The sequence below is a fragment of the Rutilus rutilus genome (genome assembly GCF_951802725.1).
Source record: "Rutilus rutilus genome assembly, chromosome: 7".
NCBI lineage: Eukaryota > Metazoa > Chordata > Actinopteri > Cypriniformes > Leuciscidae > Rutilus > Rutilus rutilus.
Genome location: NC_140221.1, coordinates 44,155,219 through 44,177,845, shown reverse-complemented (window position 1 = coordinate 44,177,845; position 22,627 = coordinate 44,155,219). Strand labels below are relative to the sequence as shown.

Below are 22,627 nucleotides of genomic sequence, written 5' to 3'. Positions count from 1 at the left end.
AAAAATATGAATATATGAATACACAAATAAATACAGTATTGCCAAAGATTATAGACACTGTGCACATTTTGTTAAATATGAACAAATTCAGTGAAGTGCCGCATGACATGACACGACAAAATGCATTATTTTATGATCAAATTATTTAAATGCAATAATTATGTTTATTCATTAAAAGGACATACAAAAGTGTTGTGAAAAGCTTTTAACATTTCATTTTGGTGAACCACCACTTTAAAACGTCTGGGGGACTGAAATATTACCGAATCCCAGGAATGACCCTCACGCATCAGCTACGGATATGCTCAATGTCTGTTAATGACAAATATTCAGAAGTGCTACCAAATCACACCTATGTATACTGTAGCATGATAAACAAACCAGCAAATAAAGTAGCCTATCTCAAAACATCCTAATGGCCAATGGTTGGTTTTGAGTTGTGCAGGACTTCTAAAAGTACTGCCAAAACTAGAAACTCAACTGCGGCCTCTTCTGGTCATAGAGCGAATAGACATGCGCTCTGTAATGCATTTACGTCTGTAGAGATAAGCAGGCATTAATTTATCTCAAAATGTCCAAGCAGTAATATCAGTTGAATACTTGTTCACCAAACTCGATAATGTAACGTAACAAGTAAAATCATTAAAATAAAAGTCATTCAGAATATATAAAGAATAAAAAGAATAAATAAATAAGCATGAAAACCAAATCTTCCTTTTTCTATTAACAGCCATTAAAAAACAACAGTGAAAAACTATTATATAGAGTTGTGTATTTTTATGTGAATTAGTAATAATAGGCTAAATAATACATTTTATTTTATTATCAATATATAAATAACAAAATACATTTCTTAATATTATTATTGTCTTACTTTATTAGTAAAACTAGACGACTAAAATGCAAAACTCCACAGATTTAGTCTTTCTTTAACTTGCAAGTCAAGTCTGACTTGCAAAAACGGAGGAATGAGGTTTGTTGGTTTAAGATCTTTACGGTAATTTCATCATTTACCTTCCGCTTCTGTGGTCGGTTGAGACTGCGCTTTATATACTGAGCTTTACGGTAAATTCAAGCGCTATGGCGTTCCTCCTTCTGATTGGCTGTCGGCGTATGTGTGTGTGAATGTCTCGTGCCACTGCCAAGAAGGCTCGCGACTGTCACTCACTCTTGCACGGCCTGACGCAGTGATAAAAGACCAGCACGTGTAATTTATATTAAATATAATGTGTACTCGTGCATTATTGTGACCAGCGGACTCTGAGACGTTCAAAGGAAAAGGTAAGGTTTGAGATATCCTTTGTGAGAGTTCTGGAGGGGATACATTGAGTGTTTTGACCGTTTTGTTAGCTTAGCTGAACAGCATCTGTCATCACCACCACACTAACTGTTAACTTAGACCGCTTCATTCAAATATTAGACTCACGCACATCACATTATATATTGTGTTTACATTATTATCAAATAGGTTAAAGGTTGGGTTTACTGTATAATATGATCAATAATGTGGTTCTACACCTGTTGCTCTTAGGGTTTGCGGCTTTAACGGTTTCAGAGAAGTAGATCTGTTCAAAAGGTCTGAGATTAAAGATAGATAGTCTAAAATAAATGAAAGATCTAAGCTGGTAACGGCAAGATTAACGGCTAGTCACTACAGTCAGTAAAGCCGAAAGCACTGTTTATTTCATCCTCTGGTTTTGAGATGTTGGGCTGTTTTGCTTTTCAGAATAGTGGAAAGAAAACATCCCAAATACACATGTGTTTACTTAATCTATTTGAATCTGTAATGTATTTAAATTGCACTGCATACTGTATTTTTAAAGGCTGTTATCTCACAATTATTATTTTTCTCCTGCACTGAGTCAGAAATTTCCACTTCAGCAGAGAGAAGAAAAGAAAAAAAAGCAGTGCATTAAATTAATGCATTCCATTAAAGGGATAGTTCACCCACAAATTAAAATCTGTCATTAATAACTATTTCATTAAAAAAGATTTTTGTCACGAAGATGAACAAAAGTCTTACGGGTTTGGAACGGCATGAGGATGAGTAATTAATGACAGAATTTTCATTTTGGGTGAACTATCCCTTTAAGATCTCTAAGCTATTAAGTGCAAACCCTGAATCTAGTGGTCAAAGAAACCCATTTTCTCATGCTACTTTTACTTCTATGGGTAGTGTGAATTAGTGTTTTGAGATCTGGGCTGGTATCCTCAATGCTTTAGGTTTAATGGATGACCTATCCTTATCCCTTAATCAAGTCACTTGCATGCAATTAATTTGATGTAGTTCCATAAATCGCAAAAATGATGGCAGAAGCATTGCATTTGCTTGCTCAGGATGTTCATCAACTTTGATGTGCAGCTTTGCCAAATCATCGGTTTGTTTTTACAGAGCAAAGAACACGTCAGGCAGATCTCGTGTGACTTCCCATTTGATCCCTAAAATAACCCTCAGTGTCACATGTGACAGGTCATAGGTCATGGGAGGAACAGTCTTGTTTTCTGGAACACGTTTAGGGTGTCCTAAACTCCTTTTAACTCCTTTACCACATTGATTTGAATAGGATTATATTACTGTACCATATTGATATAAAAATTCAAAGAGAAAGAAAATATATCAAATACTGAACCAAAAGTGTAAGTGCGGAAAAATGGAAGTCAGAGATCCTGTTTATTTTGCAAAAGCATGAAGCTGCAGTTTCACAATACATGCATTACACTTACGAATAACAGTAAAATGCTGCAAATATTTTTTTCTTACACCCGAAAGGCGATGTACACCTTTACAAATCTTCCCTTGCACACGCAAATTTCATTTACGCTTGCAATCTCATGCACACTTTCACATATCTTACCCTGCGCATGCGACTCTTTGTGGCATCATATTACCTTCATATATATTCCATTCTTTGTTATCAACAACATGAACCTGAAGTGCATTAAATCTTACATTACGTCAGGGTTTCCCAGACTGGGGTTCGTGATGTTCATAAGTTTAATGAAAAGCTATTAAGTAAATTACTTAATAACTTTTAATTAAATGACTAATTAAATCATAAAAATGTCAAATAAAAAACACTTAGGCCTACTAAAAAGATGAAATATTTTATTTGTTTACTTGCATGTCATGTGACCATTAACTGACATCAGAGAACCGTGAACTTAATTTTATTATTGACCTAATGTATTAACCTAAAATCTTAGGGCTTACTTCATGTAAATATATTAGGTCAAAGAGGCTCAGCTGACAAAAAAAGTTGGGGAATCCCTGCATTGCATGTAAATTAAATTATGTGAATTTGTACATTTGATTGTGTTTTAGTGACAAAAGCCTTCCAGAGACAGTAATACACGGTTAAATGAATGCTGTGTTGGTCTCAGTTATCAGTGATCGGCACGTGACCAGTGGCTGGTCTGTGTGTGCAATTCCACAAACCTGAAAGACCTTCTGAACATATATATAAGCAGAAGGCTTTTAGAAAGGAACATTTTAAAGATACAAAAGTAGTAGTAGCGACTGTCATACTGTCATTGTGAGAATAACATGTAATCAGTAAAAGTAACTGCCGTCTGATCACAAGGATTTTAAAACGCAATATAATCTTAATTTTTATATGGGCTATAAAGGCATAGATGTCGCTTAAACAGTATCGCATGCCGATAGCGATGCCAAGATCATGGGTTCGATTCCCAGGGAATGCATGAACTGATATGTAGACCTTCAGTGTAATGTAAGTCGCTTTGGATAAAAGCATCTGCCAAAAGTATAAATGTAAATTAAAGCTGCACGATATTTGAAAAAAACTTACATTGTGATATTTAGTTTTTTCTGTGATTATATTTTGCAATATGAAAAAAAAAAAGGAAATTTCAGATGACTTGAATAATAGAAAGAATTAATCATTCTACAATAATAATAATGTTTATTTTTTTATAGCGCCTTTCAAGAACCCAAGGTCGCTTCACAAATTAATACAAACAGTTGACAGACAAAGAGACAAGCAATCTGCTTATTATAACAATCAAAGATGGAGACAACCAATAACTACAAATAATTAACATGAGAAGTTATATAATCAAAGAATGATTGGGGTGATTTTGTTGGGGAGTGCGTCTTCATAGAAATAAACAAATATTTTAATATATTAAGTGCAAAATCCTTTAGCATATATATATATATATATATATTTACTTAATTAAAGGGACATTGTGTAGGATTTTCTCCCATCTAGTGGTGAAATTGTATTTTGCATTCAAACGAATAATGCTCTCCAGCGCCTCGCTTTTTCAAATGCGCGTTGCATCTACGGTAGCCGTTATGTACCAAAAAGCTATGACAGGATGTCTTCTAATAGCACTTCGAGTTTTCCTTCGGGTGAACAGGTTTGTTATTTCAAAACAAACTGCAACTTGACACAACGAACAAACGAATGTTACAGTTTTGAACAAACAAAACTTACAACCTTGTTTTTAGGGCCTTCTCTACTTTACTCAATAGCTGCTATTCATCAAAGAGCCTGTTTAACTTTTAACTATAAATATTCTACTGTCTAAATAATAAAGTACACAACCAAGCAATGAAAAAAAGCTTGTAATTAAGACCGTAACATTGACTTACCTGTCGAGAAGAAAGCAGGCAACTTCAGCGTCTCTTTTGAAAGCTTTCTCCTGCATTAGCTATCCCGACATTAACCCTTGTTTTATGTAATCTCCGGTCACGTTTCCTTTTACGGTCTATTTTGGACTTTTTCGACGACGAGGACTCCTGATCCTGTGACTCAGCATTTGTATGGTCCTCCGTTATAAATAACCGTACAGTGCAGCCTTTTAAACTTGCCGCGGCAGTGACAAGCGCCTCTCTGCTCCTCCGCTTCTGCTGGCTTCAGTCACGTCACGTGACGCTGGCTCTGAACGAAAACACGTTGTGGAAACGCGTTGGCTTAGTACTTTTTGTCCCTCTCTGCTATTATAGTTTTTCAAGATGGCGGAACTACATGGAAGCCTCCATGGACCTACCCGTCCCATGTATATAAAGATAATAAATTCTTCGTTTACGAGATTAAGTCAGATCATTGGCAGAGGTATTTGTACACCATTGAGGACATATTTATGAATAAAAATATTGATTTTAGATAATAAAATACCTACAAAACTACACATTGTCCCTTTAAATCGCAGCCCCAATGTAAATGTAATAAGCAGATTGCTTGTCTCTTTGTCTGTCAACTGTTTGTATTAATTTGTGAAGCGACCTTGGGTTCTTGAAAGGCGCTATACAAAATAAACTACATTATAGGCAGATAATTGTCTGTTCCTCATTGCTTCAAATATCTTGGGAGTGTTTAGTGTTTTGGGTGAACTGTTTCTTTAAATGCAGATGTCCCAGTTTGGAATGATCCCTGAACTTCCTGCCCTGTCATAGTTGCACCCTCGAGTGGTACACTTAAACTCAGGTCACAGTGATTGTAATTATTCTGCTGTGTGACTCACACTGGATGAAACCGTCCCGAGTCCCGACCTAGCAACGGTGATGATGATATCAGCATGCACGCCACCTCTGCTGTGTACTTTGATTTTTTTTTAATGACCCAGAAGAATACAGTATAATAAATTGATAAAGAGTGTGAGCGTGGGTGACTGGTAGAGGTGTTTTCTTGTTGTATAAGGGTTTGGCTTTGGGTTTGTACAGTTTCACTTCCTCTATGTAAAGTGAAGCAGGCAGTGCTGACATGACTATGCTCAACTGCTCACATGCAGACGTATACAAACCAGCAGTCATGAGACATCTGATTAATATGTTAGTTTAGAGTTGAGTATGTGATTGAATCTTCAGTGATTTTACATCTGCATCCTAAAATGGGCATTTGAGGCGTAGGATAATTTAGCTGGTTTAATATGTTTGTGCTTTATAACTTCTATTCATCACTGTTTTTGTTTGCATTACTTGAGTGTAATCTTTTCTCACTGTAAAAGGTTCAGTATTGTCAGATCATTCGGGTAAATAGCATGGCTTTTAATTCACCCAATATCAACATTTTGTAGTTATTTCCCCACACTCATGTTATTTTGTTTGTTCTTCCTATATTTTTGGAAAAACATATCTGTTTTTTATTCATAAAAGGTCCACATTTTATAATAAAGTGGGTGGGTGATTGTTTAATGGTTTTATTTTCCTTTTTTTGGGAGTTTTCAGGATGCTGAGGGTTTAGATACTCTTAGCATTATTTAGACCAGGATTTCCCCCAAAAAAATTTATCAGCCAACAAGTTATTTTAATAGATAAGATTTAATAGTTATTTTAATAATTTAACAACACATTTTTTCATGTTCATTCTCTACACACACCTTGGCAATAGAATCGCCATTGGCTAGTACATTTTTGTGGTTAGATCACCAAACTGATATATATTATAAATTCCACCAAATCAGCTCATCTTTGTAAAATGGCACAGCTTTTTAAATATCTAAATGTACACTCTTAAAATCACTCAATCAAGCATTATATTATGATATTATGAAAATCAAGCATTATTTAATGATAGAACTTCAGTAATTAGAACTGAAACTTGATAATCATGCATGAATTATATATAATTCATATTTTAATTACGTATAACATGTTTGTCATTTTAACTGAACTCAGGACTTAAGATATTGTTGGTCATTCAGTGTTTCTGTAAAAAAATAAAAAGATAATAGTAATTATTATTAAAAAGACAATAATCCTACTACTGATAATGACAATATACAACACATGAGCTGCTGGGTTCATGAATGTTAATCACGTTGTCAGCGTTCGCTCGAACTGATTTGCTGAAATTAAAGCCCCACTATGTAGGATTTCCGTTTTGGTCAAACAACGACCCCTAGAGTCGCTGTGGACTACTTGTATTTAACGTTACTGTCGTAAATACCACTCACGCAGAGCAGTCTCTTCACTCACGGCCTGATTCCCTCCCCCCTGTATACCGGTCCCCGTTCAGTCGGATAGAAGCTGTAACGAGTGGAAATAAGGTGTGTCCCCCATAGATATCATATATAAAGGCTAGATGTCTCGTGCGCACTGCTGGCCAATGGAGGTCGACGTCCGCATGTGGCGGCCATCTTGCCACAGTGTACTCGCTCACTACTTCAATGGTGCATGTACTTTTAAATAACCATAACTTGCTCATTTTTCTACCGGTTTTCAAACGGTTTGGTTTGTTATAAACGTCAGAGATGTAGTTATGACACTGCATACATACACTGCATACATATGAAAAATTATAACATACATGTTCAAGCATTCGGAATTATAGCCACGTTAATAACGTTTGTAAGAAACCAACCCGTTTGTAAATCCGTCAAGATTTCAGCGAGATAAGAGGATTTGTGTGCGTGCTGATCATTCACCTTAATGCACAGAGCACTGTGACAAGATGGCCGAACAATGATGCCGGAAGTGACTGCGCCTTAAGACATCTAGCGTTTATATATGATATCTATGGTGTCCCCTTTAAGAGCTGCGCGCGCCCTGTTTAACTTTCGGCAGTCTGTATTGTATGTGCGCCTCGAACACCCCGTAAGCTGGTTGTTTCTGTTTGACACTCATTCTTGTCCTATTTTTGTCTATCAAGTAATGCAGTGGACGGTAGAACATGTGACAGACAGTTACACGAGTTCGATTGGGGAATAAACACAACGCGTTACAAATCGTCGGACATCGAACAAGCACAGCTAGCCTCCGAAGATGTCTACTAATCCATCAACAAGAACGCCAGGTGCTTGTCCGAGTGATATACAATATAAGCAATATACTTACAAGTCCAACAGCATGTGAGGACGTGTTGGGGGAAGTGAGGTAGCCTATGCCGTAAAGCAGTCGAATTTTGTAGTTCTTTTTGTGCGCGGGGGTTACTACCCGAACCCCGAAGTTTAAAAGTACGATTAAAAACTATACAAACCCCGTCAGGCTATGGCAGACGTGTCATTCAACCTATTTTAATTCGATGTACCATCACAAGGATTTTGGAAATATATTATGAAGGTTGAAAAGTTACTTAGTGTTACTTTAAAACCGGGATGAGCGCCATCCAATGATTTTGTGTGGTATGTAAGACTCTTGCAGCTCTCTCTCTTTGCGTGTGTGAGAGAAACGCGACGGCGAGTCGTGCATCTTCACACTAGAGTTTACGGTACGTCAAACACAGGTTCGCTGAGCCGAATTTGAAATACCAGTACAGATCGCTTGACGAAGAGCGAAACTCTCAAGCGCTCAGCTTATATTACACTTGGCATCTAACACACAAACTGGCGACTAAAGTCTAAGAATTTATTAGCCAATGGCTAATGATAGACATTTTTTGGTCGGCCACTGTGAAATTTACTCGCATTGTAGAGGGTAGACTGTAATGCTCTTGTCCAGGGTCACAGCCTGTAGAAAGGCTGCAGAGATGTGTGCGCTCTGATATTCTTTATAAGGACTCTGGCATGAAAGTTTATCAGCACAGCAGTGACTCATAATGTTCTCAGAGATTGTGGTGTGAGAATCCATGCCTGCTGACATTACAGCCATAATAATTCAATCTAATCGCCCGATAACAGCCAAACTCTTCTATCACACACTTCTGAACTGAATGATCTCTGGGGTGTTTGGTTGTATTAAATGTTTTATTTCTTTCTTTTCTTTTTTGCAGGTGTGTATCGGTATCACTGCAGCCATGCTGTCCAGACTAAGCATGAGTGTGAGGCCGTGTGTGAGCATGTGCCGATGGGTTCACACTAAAGAGAAGGGGAAACCGCTCATGCTCAACCCACGTACCAACAAGGTTAGACTAAATACAATCTGTCCATCCGGTCATAATGTCTCTTTCAGTCGCTATTCTTTTATTGTTTCCAATATCACATATAGAAGAGTTGGGGAATCTACTTTGCATCTCATTTGCTGCTTTCAGATTAAATAAATTCGATAAGTGCCACAAAAACAATGAGGATTTCGGTTGCAGTGACAGCAATAAACTCAATAACTCAACTTAATAATGACTGTTTACTATTGTCTTTTTGCTAGTTTTAGTACTCCCCAACGTAGATGCATACACACTTTTGAGTTGAGGGTCTGAATGCTTTTGTCTGGAAAACATTAGTGGGGTGACTCAGCAGAAGTGCCACGTATCCTGAAAAACATGGGTGTGTGCTTAATTTCCATGCTGTAGACCACTGGTTTTGCTTCAGGAATCTTATTTTACTTTGGACATCAAGCAATGACCCAAAATTGAACCAAAATTGTTTATTGTACAAAAAGCAAGCTATAATGTTCGATGGCTTCATGCTCTCAGCAGCCAGTAATTGACCTCACAAAACACTAATCAACACAAACCATGTTTATCCTCGCTGCAATTGTATTTTATGTAGTCTGGGTTGTGTTTTCTTTCTCCTTTGTGTAGTTTTTGTTTATAGTTTTTGAGGATGAAGTCATGTCCCTGTCATCATCTGTCCAATTTCACAAGCTTTTACCCAATGAGATGAATTTGCACCAAAATACCACTTAGTTTGGATGCCTTTGACGTCAATTACAAAAGACATAGGAAGTGTTTTTTCCTTCCATTTTAAAAGTTGATAAGTATATCCTAACCAACTATCCACCAATATTTAGTTGCTTTTTATTATTTGCATTTAACATATATTTTATGTTAACCCACCAGCCCTGTTATAAACAGTCCCGCACCCCTCAAACATGCTCAAACAAACATAAGTTCACACACTCCAGGCATATGGAATGTAAAGTAAATGTAATTCCTCTGTGGGCTGTATGTTATAGATGGGTGTTTCCCCCACGCTGACTCTGATTGGTCGCTGTTCTGCCTTGATCTCCTCCTGTAGACGCCATGTGTTGGGTTTCCTCCTCACACACAGGATGTATGCATTACATTTGTGGCACCTCAGGTCAAAGAGTCATGCGTGGTTTTAATATACAGAAGTGCAGGGCTGCTCCGGCTCACCCCCAGACACACAAAGCAGTGTTTCAGGGTGTCTGTATGACCTATTGTGTTGTCTGCCCTTCATATGTCACACACTTCTGTGTGATAGACAATGCATTAGATTAGACCATCTGCAGTTTTCTTTGTGTGAATGGCTTTGTCTGTAATTTGTGTCACTTGCTAAGGCAAGCATCACTAGCATTGCTCATATTTATGGTTGAGGCTTTGAACAAACATCTAACCCAAAGAAACTTTGCTGTTGCACCATTAAAATGTTAACTGTTTTTTGACAGTGTAGTCCTGATGTGTACTTGAAATCTGACAATAATAATAATTAATATAATGTCAAACTATATATTTATATAATATTGATCAGGTTTGTTACTATCAGATTTATTTTATATTATTTTATACATATATTTATATATTTATTTTACTTTATTTTGTATTTTATTTTATAATTGATGATTATTATTATTTTTGTTGTTGTTTTTATTTACTTATACATTTTTTTGAATTTTTTACTGATTAGTTTTTTTTTTAATTACTTTTTAAAATCTTAACACATTCCAAAAAATAATAAAAAATACTTATAATAATGATAATTTATACTAATAATAAATAATACAAATAATATCTAATCTAACCATAAATTATTTTTATATATGAAAATATAAATAAAATGTCTTGATCAGGTTTGTATAATATTATATCTTGATTAGGTTTTATATTATTTCATTATCATTTCAGTGTTCAGACTACTGTCATAAATAAAGAAAAAATCCTGCATTTTTTTAAAAATTTTAAACATTTGAATCCAATTTAATTTGAATAGGCCAAAAATTAGCTGAATAAAAACCTTTGGATTGGGTTATTATTTTAACTTTGGAAACTCAGATCTCATTAGTGACGCCCTTGCAATTACCCACAGTTTTACTGTAGTGAAAAAGTACAAATCTTGTGTAAGCATTCATTGTGCATTTGTGTGCACACAGGGCATGGCTTTCACTCTGAAGGAGAGGCAGATTTTGGGCATTCATGGTCTGTTACCACCAAAGATCGAGACCCAGGACACCCAGGCCATGCGTTTCCAGAAAAACCTGAAGAAGATGTCCGACCCACTGCAGAAGTACATTCATTCACATCACTACACATTTCTGATAATAAGAGCTGTTCTAAAATGTCCATATAAAATCAGAATTTTAACATGCATTTTGTGACCCAATGCTGTGTGGCTTCAAATAATCATATAAATATCATAACCTGCTTTTCATGGTCCTGAAAGATAAAATTAGATAAAAAGTCTGAATATTTACACTGAATGCACTATTTCATTTAAAAAATGTTAAATATGTTTTGATGTTTTGGTGTTTGGGTTGATTTGAGCAGGTATATCTACCTAATGGGGATTCAGGAGAGGAACGAGCGTCTCTTCTACCGCGTGCTCATGGAAGACATCGAAGCTCTCATGCCCATCGTCTACACCCCAACTGTTGGCCTCGCATGTACGCAGTATGGACACATCTTCAGGCGACCCAAGTAAGCTACACTTCATTAATTATTAACTATTTAACTGTGATACATTGAACCCATTTCTTGATAATCACTGCCCTGATTGTATGCCCAACATGCTCTTATTCTCAGCTTGTCTTGAAGTTATTTTTAGATGTGCAAGATGGCAGATACATTGCAATGTTATGCTCCTTTACAAAGTCTTGATTTTGTTTTTGAGCTCTACTAGAACAGGTTTTAATGCTTGAATGTTCAAAAAACCCATTGTTTTTCAAATTTTTGTCATTGTTGCAGCTCCTCTCTTCCCGGTCTGTCAGTAACGCTCTCTTTAGTTCATGTCTCTAAGGACCCCCTCCTTCCGAAAATCGTAATGTGTTCTGATTGGTTGGCTGGATCAGTGTGTTGTGATTTGTCAAGCGCTTCTAACGCATTTCTAACGTCCCTCACCATAACGAGGAGTATTAACTAAATCCAACCAGGCCTCATCCCCTTTATTTTGCATATGCCTTGGGCGGTAATTACAAGGAATATTGTGATGTTTTCATTCCTGGAAGAAAACTCAAAACTACAATGGAGGTGTTTCAGGGATTCACTGATATAGAGAATAACTTCCTTTTGAGTGCCTTTGGTGCAATTTACTCTTTACAGCATCACATCAAAATAAATTGAAGAGTCAAAAGAACATTTCCTGTCAGAATTGAATGTGAAGAATGTTGTAATACGAGTTGTCTTCACTGGCTGCATGCAAGAACAAACACAGCTTGACCAGTGTAGGCTGATAGGTCAGCAGATCAATCTTACGAGCCAGTTTTAAATGAATCATTCAGTACAACTTTTAACCTAGCAAGTTATTGGTTTGAATCTGTTTAATGAATAGTCCTGTTCGAATCCTTCAACTCTGAGTCAATCAGGGTGTTTACCAATCTAAACTTTGACTCACTGAACCGCTAGTTAACATTACATCCAATCATGTACACAATAAACCAACTGTAACTGTGTATTTAGGGTTAAGTGAAATTATGTATGACAAAGTGTAGCTAAAAGTAGATGCACATTCAAAATGGAGTGAAAAACATCATATGTTAGCAGAAAAGTTTGGTTTAGTATGTAGTTAGGACTATTTTTGTTGTTGTTGTCGTTGTTGTTGTTGTTGTTATGGAGGAGCTTATCTCAGAAATACAGCTTGTGTGTTAGAGAGATTGAAGTTTTTGTCTTGTTCTCCCCAGAGGTCTGTTTATCTCCATTAAGGATAAAGGACATGTTCGTTCCATATTGGATAACTGGCCAGAAACCACTGTCAAGGTATTGGATTTGTAACATTCCAGTGCTTTTTGATTTTTATTGAAGTGCATGTTTGATGTCACTTTTTAATTAGAAAGTTCTGTCATGATTTATTTACCCTCATGTCGTTCCAAACAAGTATAATGATGACATTTTGTTTTTTTTGGGTGATCTATCCCTTTAAGACTGTGATGTATGTACTAATTTGATTTCTTAAGAGACTTTTTATTAGTATAGTGAGGGATCATTCATCTCTGTGTGTCTTTAGGCTGTAGTGGTGACGGACGGTGAGCGTATCCTGGGTCTGGGGGATCTGGGAGTGTATGGTATGGGTATTCCTGTAGGAAAGCTGTGTCTTTATACGGCCTGCGCTGGAATCCGGCCTGAGAGTTGCCTGCCAGTCTGCATTGATGTGGGCACAGATAATGAGGTTGGCAACCATTCATTCCCAAACCATTCGTGTAACAAGACTTGATGACTCTATAGATCTAGATGTCTGTCTGCCCATCCATCCATCCATCCATCCATCCATCCATCCATCCATCCATCCATCCATCCATCCATCCATCCATCCATCCATCCATCCATCCATCCATCCATCCATCCATCCATCCATCCATCCATCCATCCATCCATCCATCCATCCATCCATCCATCCATCCATCCATCCATCCATCCATCCATCCATCCATCCATCCATCCATCCATCCATCCATCCATCCATCCATCCATCCATCCATCCATCCATCCATCCATCCATCCATCCATCCATCCATCCATCCATCCATCCATCCATCCATCCATCCATCCATCCATCCATCCATCCATCCATCCATCCATCCATCCATCCATCCATCCATCCATCCATCCATCCATCCATCCATCCATCCATCCATCCATCCATCCATCCATCCATCCATCCATCCATCCATCCATCCATCCATCCATCCATCCATCCATCCATCCATCCATCCATCCATCCATCCATCCATCCATCCAGTTCAAATTTTGCATGCAAGAGTCAAGCACTCTGTAAAGCCTTGTTCATTGTAAATGTATGTTTACTCTACAGATGTTTTACAAAAATAGCTATTTTATATGTGTGTTTGTGCAGAAGTTACTGAGGGACCCGTTCTACATGGGTCTGTACCAGCGGCGTGACCGCTCTCAGCGCTACGACGATCTCATAGATGAGTTCATGGAAGCTGTGGTGGACAAGTACGGACAAGACACCCTCATCCAGTTTGAGGACTTTGGCAATCACAACGCTTTCCGATTCCTGAAGAAATACCGTGAGAAGTACTGCACCTTCAACGATGACATCCAGGGTGAGTACCAGTACTTGCGAAGGCAAGAATCACTATTACTTACACTTATTGATTTCAACTCATCAGGTACCGTTTATGCTGTTGCTTTACTATAAGATAATAAAAAATATACTACAACATTTTCAAAATCTAAATGAGAATAATTGTCATCATCATATTCGCATACTGAATCGTGATTGGTCCTCATTTTCCTTACAAGCATTGGTATTTTCTTCAAGAAATGCAATCTGATGATCATTTGCTGATGCGTTTGTGTGTCACAGGCACTGCAGCCGTTGCTCTGGCAGGTTTACTGGCGGCTCAGCGCGTTGTGGGGAAGCCAATAACCGAACACAAAGTTCTGTTTCTGGGGGCTGGGGAGGTGAGCCCACATGACACAGTTTAGAGCCACAATGATGCAAACTCTGTCTTTTAATCTGTGTGATTTGCTTTGAGATTAAACTTCAGCATAGCCTGTGTATTTAAGCTTTAAGCAATTTTCACTTGTAGGCAGCTCTGGGAATTGCTAACCTGATCACCATGGCAATGATGGAGTCAGGGGTGTCTCAGGCAGATGCCAGACAAAAGATCTGGATGTTTGACAAATATGGTCTGTTAGTAAAGGTGAGTGAACATGGAGTAAGAGTGTAAGTGCGCTTTAAAATGTGTATACAATATTCTAACACCATATCTGAACATTGTGACAAAATATCTCACTAAATTAAAGTATTTGCAAAAACAGCTCAGAAACAAAGTTGGCTCTCATCACTGTATCTCATCATCATTCATGACAAATTTATAAGGTAAGGGTTAAAATAACTAATACTATGAATAGTATACATGTACAATAGTATTAATGAGGCATACTTTAATTAAAATAGTTTTTACTACAAAAATGGGATGTAAACAATGATTTGTGAATCCAGGTTTTGAACCAGTTCAATGAACCGATTCACTAAAATGAATGTGTATATATATATGTATGTATGTAAATATATAAAGGGTTTGAAATCAATTTGACTGCTCATTTTTTAAGTTAGCGACTATTCATAACTTCTACTAGCCAAAAAAGAAAAGAAAAGAGCCAGCTTAACTACATCACAGCAATATATATCTATATCTATATATATCCATATATATATATATATATATCTATATATATCAGGGATGAGATTTTTCCGGATTAATCCGGAATTCCGGATTTTCCAACCTGAAAATGTGACCTACGTGAATCATGCAGATCTGTTAAAAAGATCTCAGTATATTTTCCTGCTTTTTTGTCCTTAGCCAATCACATGCCAGATAGATAGATAGATAGATAGATAGATAGATAGATAGATAGATAGATAGATAGATTGATACTGCAAAATTCAAATCTGTGTTCGCACTGCCGCTGATCCGGAGAGAGCAGCTGTCATGTAAATGTACTGGGAGAAAAGTTTAGATTTTTGGCATAACGGTTTCAAAATAAGAGTAAATCATTGTTTGTCATTGAATAATTCATTTTAAAGATTTATTCACACACACAATTAAGGAATGAGACATTGACTCCATTCAAGTTATTTTTTTAATAATTTAGTTCAATTAATCATTTATTTATTTATTTATTTATTTATAATTGTTCATTTAAGTTGAAGTCATTAAATCTTGTTACCAACCTACTGATTTAAAAAAGCTGAAATAAAATATAAATAATAGATGAAAAAGTTTTGAAAGTTTAAGTTGAAGCACTAAAATCACTTACTGGAAAAATCAAACTAAACCTGAAGAAACTAAATTAAAACCAAATTGTAATATTTATAAAAAACACAAAATTACAAAAAAATAAATAAGTTAAATCAAAATAATAATAAAAACTAATATAATACAAAAATAACACTGAGTGGTTGTTTGCTGTCTCTGTCTCTTTCAGTTCTCAGAACTCAGACTAGTTCAAGTTCAGTTGCTGTCTCTGAAAACACCCAAATGCTGTCGCAGTATTTTAGTAATCTGAGCTCACATGACAAGTCTCCTCTAAGAACTCTAAGCAGGAATAGAAAATCAGTGACACTGACCAATGTGTTCTTGTTTCACATGCTTGAGAGTCCTCCAGTAATCCTGTGTGTGTGTTTCTCTGTTTTATAGGGCAGAGCTTATGAGACGGACAGTAATCAGGAGGCTTTTGTTCACTCTGATCCTGGGGACGTGAAAAGCTTCTTAGATGCAGTCAATGTTATTAAACCCACAGTGATCATCGGTAAGACGAGCTGCTCCTCTAAATCCAACCCAACATCAATCTGTTTAACCTGACCTTTTAATGTTAGTCAAGGATTGCACCTCAACAGTTGTCATTTAGTTTTTCATGACCTAGAATTAAACAAGCTCCTTTTGTTCCTGTACCTTTAAGACTTTTGTATGTAAATGTCCTGTTGTAATCGGCTAGCATCTTCACATTTGAAATGTGTTAATGGATAAGGTTTACATTTGTAAATGTGGGTGGCTGTTTTTTGTTGCCTGTTGTTTGCATATAGTTTTGTTATGCATAAAGCTGAATGCAACATGCATAACCCATAAATCCTTTATTAATATATGTGTATATATGTTTGACCTCTTTCTCAATGTAAACAGGTGTGTCAGGGGCCGGCCGGCTCTTCACTCATGATGTCATCAGAGCAATGGGCAGCTTGAATGAGCATCCGATTATCTTCGCCCTGAGCAACCCCACTGCCAAAGCAGAATGCACAGCTGAAGATGCGTACAGCCTCACACAGGTAAAATAGCAGGAATGCATTAACCCTTTGATGCCTGACATATTTGCATATGTCAGTTACATATGAAGTTTGCATGTTTTTTTTTTTATCGTTTTAGTATTTTTATTTGATACACAAGACTTTTTATGGCTCATTTCATATGATATAGTGAGAATATGGATATATGGATACAGTTCAGTTCAATTCAGAGGCCCAAACCGAGCAGAAATATGTGATTCGGTGCAGATGCTGATGTTTATATAGCAAAAAGTAAGATTGTAATGTAAAATAAGTGAGATATTTATCTCAGTATAGTATAGCAGACTCCTTGCATAAAATCAGTTTTCACTCTATCTCTAAATAATATCTTTGTAAGATGATGATATTTAAATGCTTTGTTTTATAATCAAAGATAATATACATTTACACCTGTAGTCATACACCGATCTCATGTGGACATGGATTGTCATACCCGTATGAATATGTAAATGTAACTGTTTCTGTTACAGGGTCGGTGTTTGTTCGCCAGCGGCAGTCCGTTCGGACCGGTGTCACTAGAAGATGGCAGAATACTGACTCCTGGACAGGGCAACAATGCTTATATATTCCCTGGTATTAATACTATAGTAATAATTATAGTCTTTTATATTAATGGATGTTTTGGTGGTTAGCTCTAAACACATCTACATTTTGACGTCGCTAATATTTAACAAGCATATTAAGATGTGTAGGAATAATGGGGTGAGATTGGGCCTGTCCAGGTCATCTCGTGTTGACCTGTAGGTTGTAATTGTGATTTCAGGTGTAGCTCTGGCTGTTATACTCAGTGGAGTCCGGCACATCAGTGATACAGTCTTTCTTGAGGCTGCAAAGGTAAATACACAAAGACCACAGTATCCACCTTCATTATAATGTAAGAGCAGCTGTGGCTGTTCGTGATTTAAATGTGTCTGGCTTCCGGTGTCATCCGTTTCTGGTTATTTTAGCTGAAAAAAGCTGCTTGATATTGCAAAGTGTTGTTTGTTATCATATATTATTGTAAATTATTATCATAATCAAACACTCTGGTTTCTATAAACGTTCTTTTCTCCAATAAATAATGTGGTTTGTGAAATATTTTGTACATTATAGTCCAACAAGCTGCTTTATTTATTTTTAAATCACCAGCTCTTTCACCCCTAAATGCATGATTACTGAACAAGTACAGTATATGCTGAAACGGTTGTTTAGCATAATCGGTTAAATTATGGCAATGAATTAAATATTGCTTAATCACGAATACCCCAATTACTGTTTATAAGTTATTAGCCCTGCATTGCATGACTGTAAAAAGCAGAACTTGTTCTAGTTAATATTTTATATTTGATAAAACAGTGGTTTTGTTGTTTCAGACGCTGGCGGATCAGCTCACAGATGAAGAGCTGAGTCAGGGCCGACTGTATCCGCCGCTGTCCAACATCAGAGAGGTGTCACTACAGATGGCTGTCAAGGTGAGACTGTGTGTGTGTGTTTCAGGACACAGTCTGTATGCAAACAAAAAAGAACAGCCAAGGAAACATGAGTGTACAGTAGGTCAGGGTCCCTGACCTCTTTATAAGTCTTTAAAAAGCCTTAAAGTGTTAGTTCATCCAAGAATGAAACACATCCCATAATTTACTCACCCTCAAGCCATCCTAGGTGTATATGACTTTCTCAGATACTCAGAATCAGATAGTCATATGTCAGTTGAAAGGTCTCACTGGGTAGAATACAACAAGTATACATGTTTTGGGCTTTGACTAAACTTGAGTGAGTTTTTGTACGTGAAGCCAGGTGTAAATAATATACGGCTGCGTATATCCTTGTGTATATATAATAATAATATACGGATGCAGCATTTATGTTACGTTTTCCATCGTAACTTCATGAAACATGCTTCGATCGTTGCACATCATACGAAACATGCTCTGAAAATGGCACATCATTATTTACAGCAGATTCTCACAATTAAAAAGAGTCCAAACTCACCATAATCCGTCACTTAGGTCTAAAGATATTCTCTCTTGGAGTTATAACTCATAAAACGGGTGTCAAGGGCTAAACAAAAAGGCAACCTTGGTTCCAAATGCTGTAACTTTTGATTACTTTATGCTATCACCATCACCACAACATTTGATCCAGAAGCAGAACTTCACCAAAAAAGATTATTATTTTCTCCTAGTTATTGCCTGTCAAATAGGACATTTTCCTTGTGCACACTTTTTGTGTGTCTTTTATCAGCAGTTTCTCAGCATGAGAGTGTCCAAATGTAATTAAAAAAAAATCTCTTGAAATTGACAGTTTTCTATCAAATGATACCTACCTTTTGACTCTCCTTGCTATAGTTTTGTAGTTATGAGTCTTTACTTTTGTGTATGTCACTCACAAAAAACAACTCTAAAAATGTCTTCAGGACTTAAGGGGTTAATTTTATTTGTGCAAGTCTTAAAAAACAGTCTTAAAAAGCCTTACGTTTGATTTTAAAAATCCTGCAGATACCCTGGTAGATGTGTGCTGCCCGTTTCAGTCTAACATGTGTTAAAGTATTCATAAACTGCACTGTTAGTATAAACGCTAACGTATATGAAAGACACAGATGACAAATGCCACATGTTTTGTGTGCGTGATATACAAAACATTTTACAATTCATTCATATGCATTACACCTTTTCACTCTAATAGAGTTAAATCATTACAGTAATGAGAATCTGATAAGAATCCATGAGAATAATGGGAATTAAAAACAAAACTCGGAAGTGAATATCCATGTTCCCTATGGTAATGAGAATTTGGTGATAAATGTGCCTAATTGTCAAAAATAATTGTAATATTTTTTTTTACTGTGGGATATATATATATGAAGAGTTCAGAATGATCTTCTAGAATGATCAAGCTCGTATATTTAAGTTCAGAAATTTCACTTAAATGGCAATGCAAATGACCTATTAATTGTCATTTAAGTGAAATTATTGAACTTAAATATACGAGCTTGATAAAAATGATCATTCTAGAAGAAATTTTCAGATGGCACTTAGAGGCTTTTGCATCTGAACTCTTCAAATTACATTTGTTGTGTACCATAACCCGCTGCTAAGACATGTGTTTTTCTGCACAGGTGGTGGAGTACGTGTATTCAAAAGGAATGGCGTTCCGATACCCAGAGCCTGTGGATAAGGAAGCGTACGTCAGATCAGTTTTGTGGGATATCCAGTACGATTCGTTTGCACCCGACATGTACGACTGGCCCGGGGTTTCTCACAGCCCCATTGTAGACTAGATGAACACATGACAAAATACCAGACAGAGAGAGACGGAACAAAAACAAGGAAGTCTGAGGGAGTTTTCATTCTTCTGTTTTAGGCACTCCTCTTTTCTTTTCTATTATTTTTTTTTTTTTGCAACTTCTAGTATTTATTCATATTTCTGACCCCTTGTTTAAATTGCATTTTCAGTTTTTGGGGATGCATTTTACAAACCTTGCACGTGTCCAGGTCACATTTCACCCCAGAATCAAAATAAATAAATGCAAAACAATATTGTGCATAAAGAAAATTAAGCCTGCTTTTAGGATCTTTAGGATTTTGTTGCATTTTGACATTTTCCTCACAATGAAGCACTTTTTACCAGAAATGCACTTATAAAATATGCACAAATACTTTATTCAAATTTTAAAGTATTTACACATAATGGTATTTTGTTGTATTTCCTGACATTTGTCTCTAATATAGTACAAAAAAACAACTGAGAATTAAAAACAAAACTCGGCCATTATAGTAATGGGAATTTAGTGATAAATGTGCCGAATTGTTGTGAAAGTATCGTCACAATGCAAAATAAACTAATGCTCTAATTAGGCTTCATTTATTATATACAAAATGTATTTTATTTATTTATTTTTATACTCTATTCTCCAGTGTTGAGTGTAATACTGTGCCTTGCCACTCCTCACGTTTGTTTTTAAATGCTGTGTCCAATGAAACGGTTTCTAAAATGAAGTCACACTCCATTTGTCCTTTGTGTTTGTTTCTTGTTGTGTCTGTGAGAGTCATTCAGTTCACAAAGATCAATTTATCTCCTAGTGGAAGAGAAAGTACAGGACATGAAGGACTAGCGTCTAGTGTATCGCACAATATTACAGTGGTGTGCATTTGTAGCCGTGACTGTGAGTTTTACCAGCAAATATTTACACACTTGTATGTGGATGCTTAGGATACAAATATATTCTTTATAATAAAAAAACAGGAAATTAATGTCATCCCAAAATAAATATTATTTTTTTTTTATAACTGGCTGACTGTACATTATCTAACTTGTTACACAGCTACTTCCCAAATAAATAAATATATGGAAATATTGATTTGAGTTCAAATGATGTGAGAATAATTTTGAGTGATATTAAAGACATGACAATCACAGCTGTAGCTTTCATGCAATGGCAGTAAACTATACATTTAAATGGTTGTTATAATGTGGTAGTACCTCATAACAAGTGCCTGCTTACACATCTTTATATAGTCACCGCTCACCGTACAATATTTTATATGTAGCCAAAGATCACAAGAGCAACACGTTTATAGATCATCGTGATCTACATTTTACCTTTCATGGAAGTTTAAAAATTGCCCATTGAAGGTTTCATTTTCTTTCAACACCGTATCGAACAAAGTGAACATTCTCCTATCCATGACCAAAAGATGCTTCGTTTCTGTCAGTCCTTGAAGAATTGAGTCTGTGTGATCAGTGTCGTGCTCCTGTTATAATGTCATTACTGTGTCTGAATGCAGTTCTTCCTCACACCGGTGGAGATGTGAGCTGCAGAATAAACATTTGTCGTCTAATCTGTGCAAAGTCATTGCTGGTCTGTTTGCTGCCCTCATTTTGAATGGACTAAAGTATTTTTTAAATTAGCCTATTACATTTTTTTTAACGATGCATCCCGTAATAATGCAAGGAACTTGACGAGAACCAGACTAATGTCATTTTTAACATCTTTTTCTTGAATAATTATTTGGACTGCCCCTGGAGGTTTAGACAATTATACAAAAATAAATAAGAAATAATAATAAAAATAATTATTATTATTATTATTTTATTTTTTTAAAGGATCAATGTGAAAGTATTTATTTCTAGGAAGCCTATAAGTAGTAATCCAGTGTCCAACATCTCAACACATATTTGGCAATAAAATCTTTTTTGGCTTATTATTAGACTGAAATTCCAAACCTGAAGACGTTGTTACACAAAATTGGATTTAAAACGCAAAACATTTAGAAACCATATTGAAGATCTAAAAAAATACTTTAGAGAAAAAGCAGTGAAAAAAAGTATAAATAAATAAATAAAAATAAGATTAATCTAACTAATAAAAATGGTTAAAATAAATAAATGAAAACATATGTTTAAAATAAGTTTAAAATACATTAATTAAAATACAATGTAATTTAAAGGTATAATGGAGGATTTTTTACTTCCGGGTGGATCACCTATACTATTGGTCCTCCTAATTGTCAATCATTCTGGTGAATCAATCAAACTTATTCAAAAAGTGGAGAGGGCGGGTCTTATCTAAAATTCGGAAAGATCCTCCACTATACCTTTAAACAAAACAAAAAAACTATAAAAACTTTAGATTAAAAATAAATAAGATTTAATTTAAATAAATGAAAGTATTAAAATCAGTGTAATGTAATAAGATTAAACCTAGTAAATACATAAATAGAAAATAAAAAAATGTTTCAAATAAATGAAATATAATTTAAATAAATAAATGTATTTAATCCAAATGTTTTTTAATTAAAGATAAATACATGAACACATTAAATTT

General features: G+C 35.9%; 1 protein-coding gene across 1 annotated transcript; it reads left to right on the top strand.

Moving 5' to 3' along the window:
• Positions 1-1,077: 1,077 nt before the first annotated feature.
• me2 (malic enzyme 2, NAD(+)-dependent, mitochondrial) lies at positions 1,078-21,710 on the top strand. Its single transcript, XM_084413462.1, has 15 exons — positions 1,078-1,281; positions 8,676-8,807; positions 10,952-11,085; positions 11,346-11,495; positions 12,695-12,770; positions 13,018-13,179; positions 13,864-14,077; positions 14,341-14,438; positions 14,567-14,680; positions 16,181-16,292; positions 16,664-16,806; positions 17,295-17,397; positions 17,588-17,658; positions 18,177-18,275; positions 19,919-21,710. Exons 2-15 carry the CDS (start codon positions 8,700-8,702, stop codon positions 20,078-20,080), a joined length of 1,746 nt encoding a protein of 581 aa, XP_084269588.1. The 5' UTR covers positions 1,078-1,281; positions 8,676-8,699; the 3' UTR covers positions 20,081-21,710.
• The last annotated feature ends 917 nt before the right edge of the window (positions 21,711-22,627 follow it).

Excerpts from the sequence above, each read along its gene's own strand:
- me2 (XM_084413462.1), top strand. The coding sequence starts at position 8,700 with ATGCTGTCCAGACTAAGCATGAGTGTGAGGCCGTGTGTGAGCATGTGC. Across the intron at positions 11,496-12,694 it reads CACATCTTCAGGCGACCCAA|AGGTCTGTTTATCTCCATTA; the intron begins GTAAGCTACACT and ends TGTTCTCCCCAG. Across the intron at positions 12,771-13,017 it reads GGCCAGAAACCACTGTCAAG|GCTGTAGTGGTGACGGACGG; the intron begins GTATTGGATTTG and ends GTGTGTCTTTAG.